This window comes from Argiope bruennichi, chromosome 6 (genome assembly GCF_947563725.1).
Source record: "Argiope bruennichi chromosome 6, qqArgBrue1.1, whole genome shotgun sequence".
NCBI classification, from domain to species: Eukaryota; Metazoa; Arthropoda; class Arachnida; order Araneae; family Araneidae; genus Argiope; species Argiope bruennichi.
In genome coordinates, this window is record NC_079156.1 from 117,857,338 (window position 1) to 117,876,000 (window position 18,663).

Consider the following 18,663-nt stretch of genomic DNA (forward strand, 5'->3'; position numbering starts at 1 on the left):
TAATCCCGAGGCGGCTTTTAAGCAAACCTGCATGCCTTGAAACAGAACATAAGACGGGTTGTCATGAACATCGAAAACCGTATGCAATATGCTGTACACAGGGAAGGTCAGTATATTGAAAATGTTGCACGGCGTACAAGGGACACTAATATTGATGATTAAATGATAATTTTCTGTAAATTTCATGAATTCATTCATAACTGTACTCCCACAGCGCCAGTATTTCTCCTAGCGGCAGCTTTATATACTAATTTTTTTTTCTACTGAAATTATCTTTCCATTCCAAAATGTGTGCATGAAAAGTGGTCTCATTTCGTTCATTCGTTTTAGCTGCAATGTCGCCAAACAAGGAAAGTTATTTTATGACCACCCTGTAAATTAAGTGCGTGTAAATCTGGCCTTGTGATTGGAAAGCAACCTTTATAATAAAAGCACGATAATATGCTGAACCTAAATCCTAACAAATATTTTTTTATATTTTGAGTGACTTCTTCTAAGCACATGTTTCCCGTATGCTTTCTGACTACTGAGGAAAAAACTGATGCACTAACAGATAGTTAAAATTACTGTCATATTAATGAAAATTGTAGCTACGTATGAAGTTCTTAAGCAAATCGGGAAATTTCAGAAATATGGCTAGTTTTCTCGAAATCAAGTCAGAGCAATAAATAAAAGGTGATAAAGTAATGAGATAGATGTTTTCAGGTACTGGCTAGAAAAATTATTTAATCTCCTAAAAAGTTGTCTAACGTTTGATTTAAGACAATTACTTCAATAAAATTCAGTTTATGGCATTAAATTAAAGTTTTCGATTCAGAAAAAGTTATAAAAATATATTAAGGAATAAAAAAAATTTCAAAGAATGCGTCTTTAGTCTTAGAGCTGAGTTTGTATTTTATGGCACAAAAGTCATCTTTGGCTAAGCTGCGCCACATCTGTAGTTTTAAGAGAATAATCATATGAAAAACACTTCAATAATTATATTTTGTGGCTAATACACTTTTATAAATAATGTAAATCCTCAAAAATTCACGGCAAAATAAAAAACAAGACGGCATTCCCTGAACGTAAATGACAGTTGATTTTATACTTTTGGTATGAAAAAAAAAAAAAAAAAAAAAAGCAGTAATGATACTTTAGAACAGATTTATTTCAAAACCGCATGATTAACAGATTTTTTTTATCGCTTCAAATTGAAATCAAGGAGGGAAAAAAAACCCGACTTCCCCTACCAAAACCTCTTTATACGACGCTCACTGTAAACAAACATTTGATGGAAAGCTTTCTCCTGGTGTAAATAATTCCTTTTCAAACAGGATTTTAGCAAAAATATCGATATCGATTTTACAAAAACTCCTGACATGAAAGGGGGGGATGGAAGTTATTTTTCGAAATCAACACACCAAATAACATAATAATTAACCAGAACTTATATTGTATATTTTTTAAAAACTTCAATTTTGCAGCCTTGTGGAGTTCCATTTTTATGATTATCCTTTAATGTTGCGTTTTTAAAGCGACACCAGGGCTATTTTGGGACGGACATCGTCATTTTGAACCGCGGTCAGATGACGAGGACGACACCTGAGCTGGCACCCCCTCTTCAAACTTCCACACCATAGCAGCGGGAGAACGTTTGGCCCCGACGGATATGAAGTGCACCAGACCGGCTTAAACGATGGCTCTTAGATGGAATCGGGTCTCGAACCTGAAGCCGTCTGGTTCCGAAGATGAGACCTTACCATCAGACCTCCGCAAGCTAGTGGAATCATTGCATGAGCGACGCGGAAACAGCACTGAGAGTAAAAAATAAATTTACCTGCTTGTGGTTGCCGAGGTTGCTGGTCATCCCTTCGAGGGCCACCTCTTCCTAATGGAGATTAAAAAAAAACAATAAGACAGAAATGTAATTACACATATTAATTAATTTAACAGAAAATCAGAGATCATGAATCATCGCACCAAAGATAATCCTCCTTTGCTCCCAGTTCGATTTCATACCTACTACAGAAACGAAAACCTAACTGGACTATACAAATAATGGCACGAAGGACATTATAATGCTATGTAAAAGTGACCTTGGATATAAATTCAATGCAAGAGACTCCGTGAAATGCATCCCTTTATTGTTGCATTTATGCCGGAGTTCATTCTTCTCCACATCCTTAATGTTTTTTCGGTTCAAACTTTGAGGTAAAATATTGGAGGAAATCCATCTCACATCTATCTCTGTGTACCTAACATTCAGCTGCATGTTGCCTTGTATTTTTTGAGATGTCATGCTATTCGCTTTGAAAACGGAGCAAACTGTATCACCAGAATAGAAATATTATTCTACTTTAATGAGTTTATTGGTCGCATTATTAACCCTTTACTGGGGAGGTGGAGTATCTCTGACCGCTAAGGATGGACTTTCTTTCACCCCTACTCCATTTTTAGCTCAATCAAATGGATTGATCCTGTAGCTTCTTCACTACACGTGAAATTTTTCAACCGTTTTCAGGGGATGCTCTTTTAAATATTTCAGGAATTTTTTTTGGCTCGACATCTGTGAGACTGCAACTCCCTTTTAGTGCTCCAGTATTAAACAAGGTTTAGAAGAATGCTTCTCCTCGAAATATCAGCCAACCTGCTGATTCTCGTTATGAAGCACAACTCCAGGGACTTTTAAATGAAGCAGAAAGTGATTTTAGTGATGAGGATAATTGTACAGAAAATTTTTTCGATAAAAGTTCGCATTCGACTGATTCTGATATGTATTTTCAAATATAATTACTTTTTCTACCGATAATGTATTTTGAAAAATTTCTAAAATATATTAATATAACATGAAAACTATCTACAGGCTGATTTTTATACTATTACTTAACCTGTATGTTTAAAATGCCCTCGAAAACCATGCTACGAATGTTCACAAGGTTCTGCGAATAAATGATGCCGATAAAAAAAAAGTCAATTTTACTCACTGTCACGTTTTTGTTCCCCCCCCCCTTCAAACAATTGTTGAATTTTCCCATCATTTTTCCCCCTTCCCTATATACCCTTGCATACTGGAAAAATAAATATGACTTAAGAAGTAAAATATATTATATATATATATATATATGTTTTTTCAAAAATATTATTTGTTGTAACATGTAATTTCAAAAGAATATGCATGTTCAAAAGCAATTACTTTTTTCAATGATAATATATTTTAAAAATTTCTAAAACATATTTATACACCAAGAAAAATATCTGCAGAATATATTGGCTGATTTTCATATTAATACTTTCATTCGATTATTTAATTTGACTGTAAAGAAAATGCGGTCTCGTAAACCGTACCTCCCCATTTAAGGGTTAAAACTTATATGGACAATTCTATTTAAAATATATCTACTTACTATATATGATTACCTATCAAATTTATTAATATACCCAATACTTTAAACAAAAATTTTTGAAAGACTCAGTTTAATATTAAAAAAATTCCGTAAATAAGTTGTTATATATAAGCAAGAACATACCTCTTCCTTTTCCTTTCGGTGGCATTTCAATCAGATATTACAATAACCTGCAAAGAACAATATAAACTTGCTTAATATACAGTAAAAAATATTTTTCATTCAATTTTGTTTTGATTCTTTTCCCTCAAGCTACTGCTTCATCTAGATTCACAATAAGCACAAAATTAATGCATTTAAAATTAAAAGATTCTAAAAAAATCAAGATCGTTCTTTGCTACCAGATTCATATCCATTTAAGGCTGCCAATGTCAAACAAATGATAAAAGGATTGGATTGTTTGGATTTTTCTGGCGCAAGAGCCATTGTTTTGTCTATGCTGCGCCAACCCAAACAAATGATAAATAAAGCGGGAAAATAGAGAAGTCATTAAAGTGGCGCCATTGAAATTTTTCTACATTGAATTGCATGTTTGCGTTCCGTTCAACGTCTAAAAAAATGTTTAAAATAACTTTTTGCAGAGATTTGTCACTACTGTTTTTGATTTTGCATCTTTGATATACCATACGAAAGAATCTTAAAATAGAAGAAAAATGTTCTATTTTAAGATAGCAGAAAACTTAAAGCCAATTGAAAAATTGATACCAGTGAAGTAGTGAAATTTTATCTTAAAAAATAAGCAATTTATAAGCACCTTATAGGCACAAATTAAGGACAAACATTAACATAGTAATTTTGATTATAGAACTAAGTTATGATGAAATTCACTGACAAAAAAAAAAAAAAAAAAAAACACAGAGCAAACAATAAATGCTACATATTTTTCATAAAAATTAAGGCTAAGTTATTTAAAACGTTTTCCCGCAAGTTTCTCATTAAAATCTAATTGAAGCACTTTCAGTCGACATTTGAAATTATTTACATTACAGTCTTGTTAAGAATAAGAGAAATATGATATTGTCACTTCTTTAACATTTCAATTTCTTAAAAAAAAAAGGGGGGGGGGTTACGAAAGTAAGTAATAGAAATTTCATTATCTCTTTCAACTGTTTCAATTTTCTCGTTAATAATTTTTTGGAACTCAGTTTTTTTAGCAGTGAAAAAGCCCGATTTGCTCAGTTTGTTGAGCAAGCACATTCACATCACATTCAATTTCAGCATTTTAATTTTTAAAAGATATTTGTTTTTCTGTAACTGACTGACTAACTTGACTGACGAATGAGATTCTTATGTTTTATTTTTATGTAATTAGCAGCAATCTCTTAAATCTTTGTTCCTTAAAAAAAAAAAAAAAAAAAAAAAAAAAAAATGATATTTTGAATGGGCTTCTGGTGCTGATATTCAGTTCTTCAATAATGTTTATTGAGTGAATTCCACCAAATTGTTTTACATGATCAGAATAAATATGATGTTTCATTCAAATTTTCCACATCAATATTTGTATTAACAATGAATCCTCTTTCAATATATGTTTGCACATGTTAAATAATGAAAATTTTAGAAACCTAGTTTTGTAAACTTTCCGTCTTCAAAAAAAGGATTTAAAAAACCCATCCAATCTCATTTTTCCGACATTAAAATTCTTGAAATCGAATATGGATGGTTTGACTACATTTTCCAAGAAAGCTATATACTCTATTAGAATAACGTCACAATCATCTTAATCTATTTTTGTTTTCTGATGCAAGTATAAAAATTCATTTCATTTTGTTTCCACGCTCACTAGTTTTCTCTGTCATGTATACTGGGTCATATAGCGTTGCTTACTTAACCCTTTAAAGGGCCATTTTTTTTCTAGTCATTATGTAAAAATATTTTGAGGCTTGAAATCAGAAGAAAAGGGATTCATTTAGCGTATTAGATAAATTTAATTTAATTAATAATTAAGTAACAAATCCAGACGCATTATTTTGTATGAGAAAAAACTGAAGCATCTAAGTTTGTTTTTCTAAAAAAATTTATCAGAACTTATGCCAACCTACATAATTTCATACAAAGATTGATAAATTTGGTGGGAAGCATATTTCTCAAGGTCCTAGAAAGGGTTAAAGCATAATTTATAGAAGACTTAATTATCACGTATATCAGCATTTTTAAAACAAATTTCTGATAGGCATGCTTGAAAAGCTGATAATTTTTACGGGATATTTCTTATTTGGAATGCGATTTTTCCAATACTTTATTTCCTACTATACCTCACTCACCTTATAACTGCAGAATAGGATTCATTCTCGGAAAAATTAAATTTACATAAGCTATTTACTGGAGAAATTTCAGCTAAGAAATTTTCTTTTAAAACTTTAAAAAAATGCAAACATTCTTTCAACTAATAAATATCAGATGCACAAAAAAGCAACAGTGAGCCATCACTCTGACACTCCTGAAGAAATGGCTTACAGCGATCTGCAATATATATGAAAAAACTTCACAAATATTAATTCATCTGTATTACCTCGGGAAAAAGTGAAAAACGATTTACAGGTAATTTGGGAAGTTATCACTTTCAACTAATTTTACATAATTTGTCACATTTTGCCAGATTTCAAATAAACGTAAGTTTACTAGTGCATTTTCTAACCGTCCATGATTACAGAGTTTAAGAGGTAATTTTTTTAAGCTTAGAAGATTCCAAAAATTCTTGTCAACTTTTACAGTTGCTTCTCCAATATTAGAAAATGTCAAATTCTTTGGAACACCATGTGTATTTCATTCTATATTTATTTTTGAAAGTCTTCAACCATTCAATGTTGAAGGCTTCTAAAAATAAATATAAAATGCATTCACTTCTGTATGTCCACAGTGAATTGAATAAACATTATCTAGACATATTGTAAAAAAACTTTTGCACAACAATTACATGCAGTAAAAATATTAATAATTTACATTAATAATTTACATTAATAATTTATAGACAAATGTATTAAAATATAAAAAATATTCTTCAAAGAAGTAACCATGAAACAAAAGTGCAACAGTGAGCTTAAGTCACAGTTAAACAAACTTTATATATGTATTTCCGACCAAAGCATAAAATTATTCCTAAAGTTTTTTGTTGTTGTTGCTTACCAATGCACGCAAATAGAAGATAAAAAGAATAGTTAGATCAGTGGAAGAGATTTTTTTCTCCATGCATGCATTTAATGACATTTTAAAATCTAATTTAACCCTCTGAATTCCTTTGTTCTTTGAAATACTATTCTTTTACAATACCAGGGGTGTTTGTGGGACCCCAAAAAATCCCCTGAAACTTTTACGGACTTACTACCGGCATTTTGGAGTTTCGAGAAGGGGGGGGGGAATGAAAAATTACAATTATGAAGTATTGAATGACCTAATTATAAAAGTTCAATGAATTACTTTTTTTGCAAAATTAATAACCATAAATTTTCAAACATATAAACTACTACATTTTATGCAAATCTTTTAAATTACCTGAATTAATTCTTTTAAAAAAAATTATCTAATTTCTGCTGCTTTTTTTTTATTTTCTGATGTTTGTGGGCTTGTCTTTCTTTTGTGGTGAACTTCATAATTGCAGGAAGGTTGACTTTTATTTTCCTCATTTACAGTTGAAGAAATTTCCTCGAGAACTGCACATGCAGAGGTAGAAGCAGTTTGCTTTTCTGCTAATGTAGAAGGTTTTTCAGAGACTTTTATAGGTGACTCATCTGAAATACAGACTTTTATAGGTGACTCATCTGAAATACATGTTTTTAAGTCCTCTTGATATGTTTTCCAACTTCTGTTCATATTCAGTAAGAGATCTTTGTGAATTGGATCAGTCATTGGTTTTTTTGAGCCATATTTTTCACATGAGGTTTCTTTAGAAGTCATTAAATCATATTTAATAGTCTGCACTGCATCTAGGGAATCAATCTTAAGAGAGGTTCTATAGTCAGTGACAAGTGTATCCATTAAGTTGAATGCACTTTCCACTAATGGGCCATGGAAGCAGCTAAGGCAGGCTTTGACCAATTTAGCCAATGTAGGATACTTATAATCATTTGTGAAATCATCTTTTAAATTAAAAACTTTAGACCAATATTTATCAATTGTACACTTGACTTGATTTCCACTTTCATCAGATGTGTAGAGCATTTCTTTGGTGATTATCAATATCACTCTGGTATAACCTTATTTCAGCTTCTACTTTTGACTTTTCATTATCACTAAAAATATGGGACATAAAAGATGATAATTTTTCAAAAGCTAATATTGTACTGGTTTTACCTCTTAGCTCTGGATCTAATGCTGTAAAACTAATTAGATATGAATTTTTAAGGGGTAATTTCTGTTTCATATGCTGAAATTTCTAAATGAAATTCTCTTGCATACATAAATAAAAAAATATTTCAATAAGCGAAACGAAAAATTTACACGTGCATCAATAAATGAAACGAAAATTTTACACAGCGAAGAAAAAAAAGTTCTGAAGCGATCAATGACAAATAGCTAATACGGCGAAAAATCCCCCTTCTCTACTTATTGGCGCCACGCCAGTAGAGATAAGACCTTTGAACCCAGAGTCACGTTATCGCACATCTGGTCGAACGAAGTCTCCCCCTTTTTTTTCTGCCGCGCCTACTTGCCGAAAAGAATCCAGAAGAGAATGTCCGAGAACCGGGGGAATGAGTCATAACTCGCAATAAGGAAAGAACAAAAAAGAAGTCCCCCCCCCCTTTTCACGCATTATCACTGCCTTTGGAGAAAGAAAGGAAAAGTTTTCACCACACACACTGACCTTGCGTTTTCTGCTTTCAAAGCAAACAAAATTACCCAGATCAAAATAAATAATTCATTATTATTCCTACTTCCTTTTGAACGACGATCCCCGGAAATTCCGGGGATCGAAGTTCAAAATCCCCGGAATTCCGGGGTTTCCCCGGAGCACAAACACCCCTGCAATACAAAACGACCGAAAGTATAAAGGAGAGAAGATAAGTATTTCGCTTCCCCTTCTTGCGGTCCAGAGTTCGTTTGCAGCGAGGGGAGTACCTATTCCTGTAGTCCAATTACTGCTGAAGAATAAGGGGTTGTATACAAAATTTAATAATATTTTATAATTTCACCTAGATTTTCCACACGATCGGTTTCCTTTTTTTACCGCTGTTTGATAATAATTTATTAATTACGAAAAGACACATTTGATGTTCAAATATATCATTGAAATAGTATATTTGCATATTCATTAAAATCATTGCTGCATCAGAAAATTTAATCATTCAAGAGTTCTCATCTCTTACATCAAATCAGATTCATCTGAATCTTCAAAGAGTATGTTATTAATTTCTTTGAGTTGAAACTTTGCGATAACCCGAGTAAGATATTTTAGTAGCAGGCGAGCAGAAAGCGTAAATTAAACATCTACCCTCACTTTCTGGAGGATTCAATATGTCTCCTCGTGATATTTTATATGCATATTAAGTGTGAATTGAAATGATTTCTATACCATTTAATTTCATCCAAAATATCTTAACAAATACAATGCATTTGCAGATAGACATCTAATGGTAATAATTTTAATATAAAATTAAAAAATAAATATCTTCTTGCACATGCATATTCAATAAGAATTATAATGATTTCTATACCGTTTAATGTCATCGAAATATCTTAATAAATATAGTATATCTGCATATAGATATTTTATGGTAGCTTATAAAAGCTTGATTTTCAAGTCTTATTTTAATAATTCTTCACGCTAATTCGTTATTTATAATATCGGAAATACGGAAAACAGCCAAATTTTCATTAATCTCAATTATTTTATACTTATATTTCTCTGGAAGATTTATTTTCCCCATTTTGAAAAAGAGCAGACGAAAAAGTACGCATAAACCAAACTAAACAACACGTATTGGTTGCAGCAAATACAGCATAGAAAATTCTGTGAGAAAGAAATCTACCAATTAGAGCACAATTTGCGAACTCCTGCAGTTTTGTAAACAAAAACTAGACTCTTCCTCGTCCCTACGAAAAAATTCGTCTTTCAATGGACTCGTCCGTCTCATACACAGCGTGTTGTGATTTAGCCGCTAGTGATGTCTGAATGTCTAGCCGTCTCAGCCGCATTGGGAGTCAGAAGATTAAACTTAATCAATTTTCTAATTTTTAGTTTAATTTAGCCCATATTAACTTCATTCTAAAATATTCTCTTATTTCCTGATCCAATTCCACTTTTATTTAATTAATTCAACAGAAGCTCTGTCAGCAGTTCAACGCTCCGAGTAACTTCTTTCAACCTTTAGACTCACAATACAAATGAATCAGCAACCACTATCACTTCCTTCTTCACGATCAGCATTTTTCATTAAAGGATGAGACAAAACAAAGAAAAAAAAGGAGAGCTTATATTAAAATGAAGAATTGTGAATACAATTTCAAAAAAAAAAAAAAGGAGAGCTTATATTAAAATGAAGAATTGTGAATACAATTTCAAAAAAAAAAAAAAAAAACGAGAGACAGACAATTTTTATTAATATCATAAATTCAAGAATTCATTCATTCACAAGCAAAACAAAAGGAGGGGGGAGGAAACCCCTTCAGAAATTCGCTTTAAAAATACATCTTAAATATTATTATTCAAAATAATCTCATTTAAAAGAAATTAGGTGCACATTCTAATTTTTTAAAATCAATAATTATTTAAACTTAATTATTAGTACTATTGAAAAGTTGTTGCAGTGCACAGCTCAATTAAAAGCATTAGCGAAGAGGAAGAAACTCAATGGGAACTTCAAAATAAATTTCGACGAAAATTTTGCAGCAATTAGAAATTGAACTGAAAGCTCCATCGTCAATAATTGTGACTACGTAATACTGAAAAAAAAAAAAAAAAATCAAAACATCTTTATCAGTGAATGCTGATATCGCCAAAAAATAAGTATAAAATTACTCTCATATTATTACTAAAATTCTGTGTACTTTTTTTTCTTCTATGCATCAATATTTGTAAACAGCATTTTAGTTCATTTAAAAAAATTAATTTTAATACAAAAAATACACTGCCATATTTCCATTCAATTATAATATTTATTCAGAAAAAAATCCTTCATGTGTGTCGCTTTCTTAAAAACTCTAAGTCACACAAATGAAAAGATTTACTTCAAATAAACAAAAGCCCAATCTCTATCGCTTGGCGATATTCAAGACCACGCTTCTGCGCCGGAGCATGCTTTTACCAATATCTAGGATGGCAGCTGTCTGATTATAATCACCAGTCTGTGACTAAATTTGGCGAATTATCGCTTGTGAAAAAAGCTAGACGAACATTTAGCAACGACAGCATATTTCTTGCTTGTTTTACCAACCAGAATTTTTATCTCAAATAAAAATAAAATGGGAATTTAAAAACGGTAAGAAAAAATATATTACCACTCGAGCATTTCAATTGGTAACTTCCGCAGGAACTACAAATCAACAACGTTTTATGAAATCATTTTAGCATAATCGTTGTTTTAATTAGAAAGAATTTTTTGGACTGACAACTATCACAGAAATAATAATGGCGGGTTTCCACTCGGCCAATTATAACACAGTAAGCAGCACATGCGTAGAAAGGGACTGATTTATGTTTGCAACAAGACAGATTCAGACATTTCATGCTTGGCTATAAAGTGCCGTTTTGGCGTCCGTGCATTTTCTTTTTCACTGCATTAAATGATTAAAATGATAGATATTTACACAAAGAAACTTGGTAAAATAAAAGAAAAGATCAACATACCTAAATTTGGAAAATTATAGAAAAGAAATGGCATTTAAGAAGAGGGGGGAAAATTAGCTTCAGAAAGAATAAAAAATGTCAGAATTAATCTATGAAAATATACATTTTTTCACGTCAGAAAAACTGCCAAATTCTACAATCGCATGCGCAGTAAGAAAAAAATACAATACAGCGGCATGTTGTTGCCCAGTCGGGACAATTATACTTGCCATCGACTGAACAGCATTTTACAGTCTTTCTACGCATGGCGCTGTAAAAAAAAAGGCATAAATTTATGCAAGAAATATTGCTTTCATTATAATAATTGAAATCGGATATGACAATAACCAACTTCCGGTAAAATGTTCGAAGACTGCAAAACAATGTATTAGCAAAATCATTTTTTTTTGCTTTGAATTTGTATATTATATATATATATATATATATATATATATATATATAAAGAAATCAAAACATTTAATTTTAAATTCACAGATTTTCATTTTAATAATAGTTTTATAAAAGCGTTGTTTTTAAACCTACTTAAAATTAAAATTTTCAATTTGAGTCTATAAAACGCGTCTATAAGCAAAGCAAATGATAATGATAATAGATACATAATTTTTTTTTTCAATTTATCTGAAGAAACATACGAGATGAATAAACTATTTATAATAAACAAAATAGAACAACGCATTTCTACAATAAAAGGATTTCAGTCTAAAACTTATCCTCATATTTTATATTCATATATAATCATGCCAATATATGTGTAAATATTATTCGTAAAATTTGTTCAATTGTGTCATTCCATTAAGTATTATAGTTTCAAAGCTCTGCGTTGATATCTACATCAGATGTTCCCAAACTTTTTTCTCGTAGACCACTTTCAAAGTTTTACTATTTTTGGTAGACCGCCTGCTGCTACATTTCTACTGTATTCCCAAACCTCCTAAAAAATATCACCCTAAATTGGGGGTGTTAAGAAGAAAAAAAAGTAGCACATCTTCTTGTGTCCTATTTATTAAAATAATACTTGTAGTTATACAAAATTATAAACATTTATTATTACAAACACTTACAACTTGTGAACCCCTGTTTTCTTTTCATGTCTACGTGGACCCCCGTGTGGTCTCCTATGGACCCCTGGGGGTCCACCTGGACCACTTTGGGAACCTATGATCTACATATATAAATAAATTCATCTAAATTTTAACCTTGCATCTTGCTATATTTAAACTGTGGTTATCTTGCTTTCATCAAGATGATGTCGCATTTTAAGCTGTGTGCTCAAAGGCGTGCAGAAGAAAAGATGGGGCATTCACTGTGTTTGTATTAAAACATGAGATATTTTTTAAAATATGAGATTATGATTACATGAGACGATTTCTGGCCAAAAATGTAAATGGAGTCAATAACAAACTATTGAAGTTCCCAGTTTTTTGTTTTTGTTTTTTTTTAACTTCAAAATTATTTTCCCCCCTTTATTGCAATTAACTATTCCAAATCAACAACAGCTACAATCTAGAAAATTGTAAAACTTTTCCGCTATCATTTGGATTAGTTTAGTTATATTAACGTCCTGTTTTAAAGCAACACTAGAACTATTTTGGGACGAATCTCGTAATTTTGAACCGTGGTCAAATGACGAGTCAAATGAGCTGGCTTTTTAAAAAAAATATTTGATGTTTACTGGCCATAATAGCCACAGAGTGAAGACGATCTTGATTTCTTCATGCAAAGCTCTACAGTAATTAATTCGGAAAAGGTTAAAAATAAAGTAGAATAATGAAAATCAAATACCCAAATTACCAAACAAAAACCAATAAAAAGCGTCAACATACTTTTGATTATAGGTTTAATACTAAAAAATTTATAAGATATATTTATAAATAAAACAAAAGGCAGATATTTCAAGACAAGGAATTTAAAGTAAGATAATAAGGCTCTTATCCGCAAAATTTTAAATAATATAACTGAAAAATATGGCATTACAATTTATGGTTATTATTTACAGATTAACGATTTATTCTGTTTCGTTTACCAAGATCTCTTTAAAAGTAATCAATTTTAAAAGATTCATTAGAATTTAATATATTAGAAATAGGAAGAACTTTATTTTTCAAATCAAATACATAATGTTAAAATTATATATACATATTCAACCCAATTATTTTTAAGGCTCTCAAATACAACAAATGTTCTTTTCTATTTTAATAGGATTTATATTTGCAGAACTTTTTCAGATATATTTAAGACATCACGTTTCTATAAAATAATAATTAATACAAGATTAAAGTAAAATAATAAGTATTGTATTACTCACCTCATACAAAGCAGATTTAGTTCTTTTATACAAGTTATAGTATTTTTAATTCCGTCTTGTAACTGCTTCGATTGAAAAGTAACTGTTGTGAAGAACGTTGCCTTAAAGCCTTGGTAACAGCGTGAGATATTTAGCCAATCGGAGATGAGGGGATTGAGTGTTTTTACAACTTCCCTCGGCCATAAATTTTATGAGGGTCAGCCAATTTTAGCCCCCTTTTTAACAGATGTGGGGTATTATCAAGTTACAAGAGCCTGGTAAATGTTTCCAGTGTACAAATAAGAAATTGCCCAATTTGTCTTATGATAGTGTACACAAGTAGCAGCACACGGTCAATGCTTAGGAACAAAGTTCTTAAGAATTTATTCCAGAAAGGCATACATTTTAATGAGGAGGAAGAAAACTATATTTTTTATGTTTATATTTTTCTAACGTTAAATATATACATTAAAGAATATGGACATATCTGAATTACAGAAGTATATACATTTTTAACGTTAAGATACCAAAAAAGCAAAATAAATAAATAATAATAATAAAAGAAAAAAATTGTATCTTCTTTTTTAAAGAAGCAATTCTTATGAATCATGCAGAATGCTTTTAAAATTCTGATGCTGAGGATAAAAAGAGAGAGAGAGAGAAAATAAAAAGGGGCCCCCAATTTTTTTTCCAGGAACGAATAATTCGTGTTCTTGTTCTTAAATTTCTTGAAATTTCATGAAAGAACTTATGATATGAATAATGTAATTATTGAAATGTTTGTATAACTTGCATCGATATATAACGCGTATCTAAATTTAAAAGAGCTAATACTTTAAAATATTTCTTTCTTTAATTGAAATTTTATATGAAGAAAGAAATATTTTATATTAATATTTCTTTAAATAAAATTTTAAGAATGAAAATATTTCTTTGTTTAAATGCAATTCATCGAATTTAATTGCTTAACAAGTTCCTTCATGAAGCTACATATATCTTACAGGGATAAGAAATTTCATAATTGAGATGGAAAGAATGAAAGAATCTAATTCATTTTTTTAAAAAGCAAGCAGGACGAAAAGGTTAAAATGTGCAAGTGCTACTAACTCCAATAATTTGTTTTTATACCTGTTAGTACTTGCTATTAAACTCCTTTTTCAATTACTATTTACTTCTTGATTCTTTTTTTAGAAATTATGTTACATTTAAAAATTAATATATAGAGAAAATATAAAACTGGTGAATTCTTTTTAAGTCATTCGAAAATGAAAATTTTTAAAAAAATACATTTTTAATTTTAAAAATTGTATTTATGTGTTCTCTACTCGTCAAACTATCTTCAAAAACTCGGTAAAAAAAATTGCCAATATTAAAAATATAATCTTGATATAAATACAGTCACTGCGGCTGTATATTTATGTTATAGATCTAAAGAATTGGGCCGAAATAAATCAAACCTTGTATACTTATTATTTAAAAGTAAGAGAGAATACTGTTAACTTTTCAAAGTATGGAAGTTAATCAAATATTCAATTCATTAGAATACATCGAAATTTTATCGTTTTTCTACAGTAACTTCGGAGCAAATTATTCTACAAGTAATGTTTTTATATCATTTTAAAATTCAAACTTCTGCCTTTTCAGTGATGCAGTTTCCTTTCCCTGCAATTTTTCTCTAATTTTCGTCAATTTTCCCCCCAAATTTAAGAAACAATTATGTAAATGCGGACGCTTGTGAAATAAAGAATTTTATTGGCATTTTTTAAAAATAATCTGGTTCAATTGACATTCTGATTTAATTAAAAACATGAGACGCTAAAAGTATTACGTATATTATAATATTTTATAATTACTAACGAAGTATTTTGATTGCGAACAACGTCCGACAGAAAACGGGAATAAACAGAAATCTACAGAACGTTATCAACCCCTCTACATAAGGTCAAGGACGAATATCGCACACTTTTTTTGCTTGAAAGGAGTGTCGGAAACAAACATCCCCTTCCATGAGAGAAGCGTAACCATTTTCCGAATTATTGTTGCAATTCCCACTCCCCCTTCTTTTGTGATCGCAGGGCACGTTCTTTATAGAAGAAAGAAGGATAGAAAGAAATTGTTGAGTCAGCCAACTAAACACGAACAAGACCTCTCTGATTTGCAAGCACTCACATCTGGGAACATGAAATAAGTTATTTTTAAAATATTCTGAAATTTAAACGAATGATGGTTTTATTTAGAATATGTTCAAGTAGAATGTCCCTATAAAAAGAAATGTCTTTGCAATACAAAAAAACAAAATTCTTGGGTATCCATGAATTTGTAAGGGGCCTTAGGCAGTAGCATACTCTACCTATTCGATAATCTGGCCATGTAATCACCAACCTAAAAGAATTTTTAAATAAGGATTGTAACCAAACAATTGCCATTAAAAATATCTTCCGAGTTCGCAGCAGGGACCATATAAAATGTGGAGAATAAAAGGGGATGCGATTGTTTTTTTAAGATGGACGGTGGTGAAAACTGTATAGCTTTAATATCTTGTAAATATTAAAGTTCTTTCGTTTATAAATGTCATCGTAAGATATGTAAAATGCGCTCGTAAAAAAATGAACTATTTAACACGTAATTATATATATATATATGTACATATTTAGATTAAAAAATGGCTACATTTTATTCAAAAGCAGTAAGATATTGAATTTGAGCCGCCTTATTTTTATTTTTAAGTACGCGTTATTGTTAAATACTTTTCGTTTTCAGGGCTTTTGTAAACTAATAATTTCAAAAATCTTAATTTCGCAATTGTGTGCATTGGTTTTTCTCAATATATTATAAATGAATATCATATGAGCAACTTCTTTAATCGTCTTTATATTAAGACACTTCATTCAAAGTGCATTAAACATTCAGAAGTATTTAGAATTATATAATTTTTAATACAATATAACTGTCAGAAGAAAAAGGAAAATTGCACTCACTTTTGCATAATTATATATTGAAAGTAGAATCTAAAAAAAAACTCAGGCACTAACTCATTGAACAAGAAGTGCATACTTAAAAGACTATTTTAGTACATGTGTACATGAGTGTATATATATTTCACTTGCTCACCTGCTATCTTATCGCAGGTACTTCCAAATGTGCAAACGTCACCGGTATCCGTAGGTAATTTCTTAGTAAAAAAAAAAGTTTCAAACGCGATATTTTATTCCCTTGTCGTTTCGTCGGCTTTTCTACCAAATATGATACAAATTATAGGCTCAACACCCGACAATTAAATTAGAAGTCCGATTACCTCTCATTTTAACATCCGCCGCTTCGATTTCTTAGTCGACCGACAAAAAAAATATTCGGCAAAATGCGACCTTTTCACCTCGTCGGATATGCCAAATGTTGAGTACACTACGAGTTGAATATATGATAGTTTCATTTTATGTTTGACAATCTATCGACTGAACTCCATCGTCATCTGTCGCATATATATCTTACTTGACCAATCAAAATTAGTCGGCAAAATATAACATACAATTCACCTGTCATCTTATCGCTTATATTGCCAAATGTAGTGCAAACGCGCTGGAGGCCGTCGCATTAGCCGTCGTCTTAGGTCAAAGGAAGAAAAAAAGCAGTTTGCAAATGAGATCTTATTCACTTTTTCGTTTCGTCGGCTTCTTTGCCAAATATGATGCAAATTATAGGCTGAATATCCAACAATTAAATTAAATGCCAGATTATCTCTCATTTTAATATTCACCCTTTCGATTTCTTAGTCGACCGACAAAAAATAGTCGGCAAAATGCGTCGCTTTTCACCTTATCGGTTATGCGAAATGTTGAGCAACTACGCGTTGAAAGTATGACAGTCCCATCTTATGTTCGTCAGTCAATCCCCCTACTTTGCATTGATTTCTTAATCGACTCACGGAGAATTGTCGGAAAATGTATTCACCAGTAGCCTTGTCAGCTATTTGTCGAACATTGTCATTCTGACAACTTAAATCATTCCTCGGATACTTCGATTATTTATGAAACAGTAATTCTAAGATGAGTTTTAAATTATTATATTCGTTAATACCAAACTGGCCTAAGTTACGAAGCAATAAAGACTTTTGCCGATGAAATTCTCAATTCTTGCCCCCCCCTCTCCTACAGTCACCGCCTCTTGTCTTAGAAATCCCTAATGCGATGCGTAATCAATATCAAGCGATGGCGTGTATACATGCGGATCGCAATATAAATGGTTGCATAATAAATTTTGCGAAAAGATAGTAAAACTGATATTACATTTTATTAGATAAAAAACTATCTATGTACTGTTAAAATTAACTATGTATTGCTTTCACATTTTTTTCCTGTTGTAGGGACAGATTCAACTAACTGCCTTTAGCAGCAAATACTGAAATTTTTCATCTACAATATTTTCCTTCTCGAATCTTTTTAAATTGCCCCCACCATTGGAGCCATTCCTTAATGTTTCTACTAAGTTGTTTTAATTCTACCTCTGGAAGTCTAAATTTCCGATTAGTATTATCAATAGATACTTTTAGAACAGTAAAATCTTGTTTAGGTTTTTCTAACACATTTAATCTCCTATGTAGTTTCATTTTTGTTTCTAAAAATCTATCTTCATAAGTAGTAATTGCGTTGCAAAATAGCTAAAATCTTTGTATCTAAATCGTTGAATTCTTTATACTTTTGTTCTAAAAGAACTATCTGTGTCGCCAAAATATCGGTGTCCTCTAATTTCTTTTCCAAAATTTCAGAAGCTTTATTTAAAGCTCTCGTAAAATTACCCTTCGCAGGAGTTTACCTTTTTAATGCTTTCGACATCCATTTCTAATGATTCTTAAATTCTACTTCTACATGCATCGAATTCTAAATTTATTTACGTCGATTTTGTATATACATAAATCCCGGCAGGGATGCCAGATTTTGGGATTTCTAGACTCGAAATTTAAAAATCTCTCAATGCAACACAGTACAAATGGTTTTGCATAAAAAAAATTGCGGAAAGATAGTAAAAACCGATAAGATTACATTTTTATTAGATAAAAAATCAACAATGAATTGTTGAAAAAAGGCACTGTTTTTGAAAATTTAAAAATTACTAACAAAATTGCATTGTTTTTTTAAAATTTTTTTAAACCTTATCAGCATCGTGTTCTTCCCACAAATCAGTTTCAGCATTTTATCTTGCCGCTATCGTTATCG

At 30.8% G+C, this 18,663-nt stretch overlaps 2 protein-coding genes across 3 annotated transcripts in view; both read right to left on the bottom strand.

Moving 5' to 3' along the window:
* LOC129971357 (protein argonaute-4-like) overlaps positions 1 to 18,663 on the bottom strand; it is a 50,233-nt gene that overhangs the window by 12,850 nt on the left and 18,720 nt on the right. Inside the window, exons 1-3 of one of the 2 annotated variants that reach the window (XM_056085043.1) lie at positions 10,821 to 10,868; positions 3,510 to 3,556; positions 1,820 to 1,870 (exon numbers count right to left, since the gene is read on the bottom strand). In XM_056085043.1, coding sequence (XP_055941018.1) covers positions 1,820 to 1,870; positions 3,510 to 3,534 — 76 coding nt within the window. In that variant the 5' untranslated portion in view covers positions 3,535 to 3,556; positions 10,821 to 10,868. Of the gene's footprint in view, positions 1 to 1,819; positions 1,871 to 3,509; positions 3,557 to 10,820; positions 10,869 to 18,663 lie in introns of those variants that run through there. The other variant, XM_056085042.1, reaches the window with a different exon arrangement.
* LOC129971358 (uncharacterized) lies at positions 6,903 to 8,419 on the bottom strand. Its single transcript, XM_056085045.1, has 2 exons — positions 7,136 to 8,419; positions 6,903 to 7,105 (listed from the first exon to the last, which is right to left on the bottom strand). The coding sequence occupies exons 1-2, from the start codon at positions 7,542 to 7,544 to the stop codon at positions 6,903 to 6,905; spliced, it is 612 nt and encodes a 203-aa protein (XP_055941020.1). The 5' UTR covers positions 7,545 to 8,419.

What these genes read in the sequence shown, in the direction of transcription:
- LOC129971358 (XM_056085045.1), bottom strand. Translation starts at nt 7,544, where the DNA reads ATGCTCTACACATCTGATGAAAGTGGAAATCAAGTCAAGTGTACAATT. An exon ending in ATGTATTTCAGATGAGTCAC is followed by an intron (nt 7,106 to 7,135) that starts CTATAAAAGTCT and finishes CAGATGAGTCAC; the next exon opens with CTATAAAAGTCTCTGAAAAA.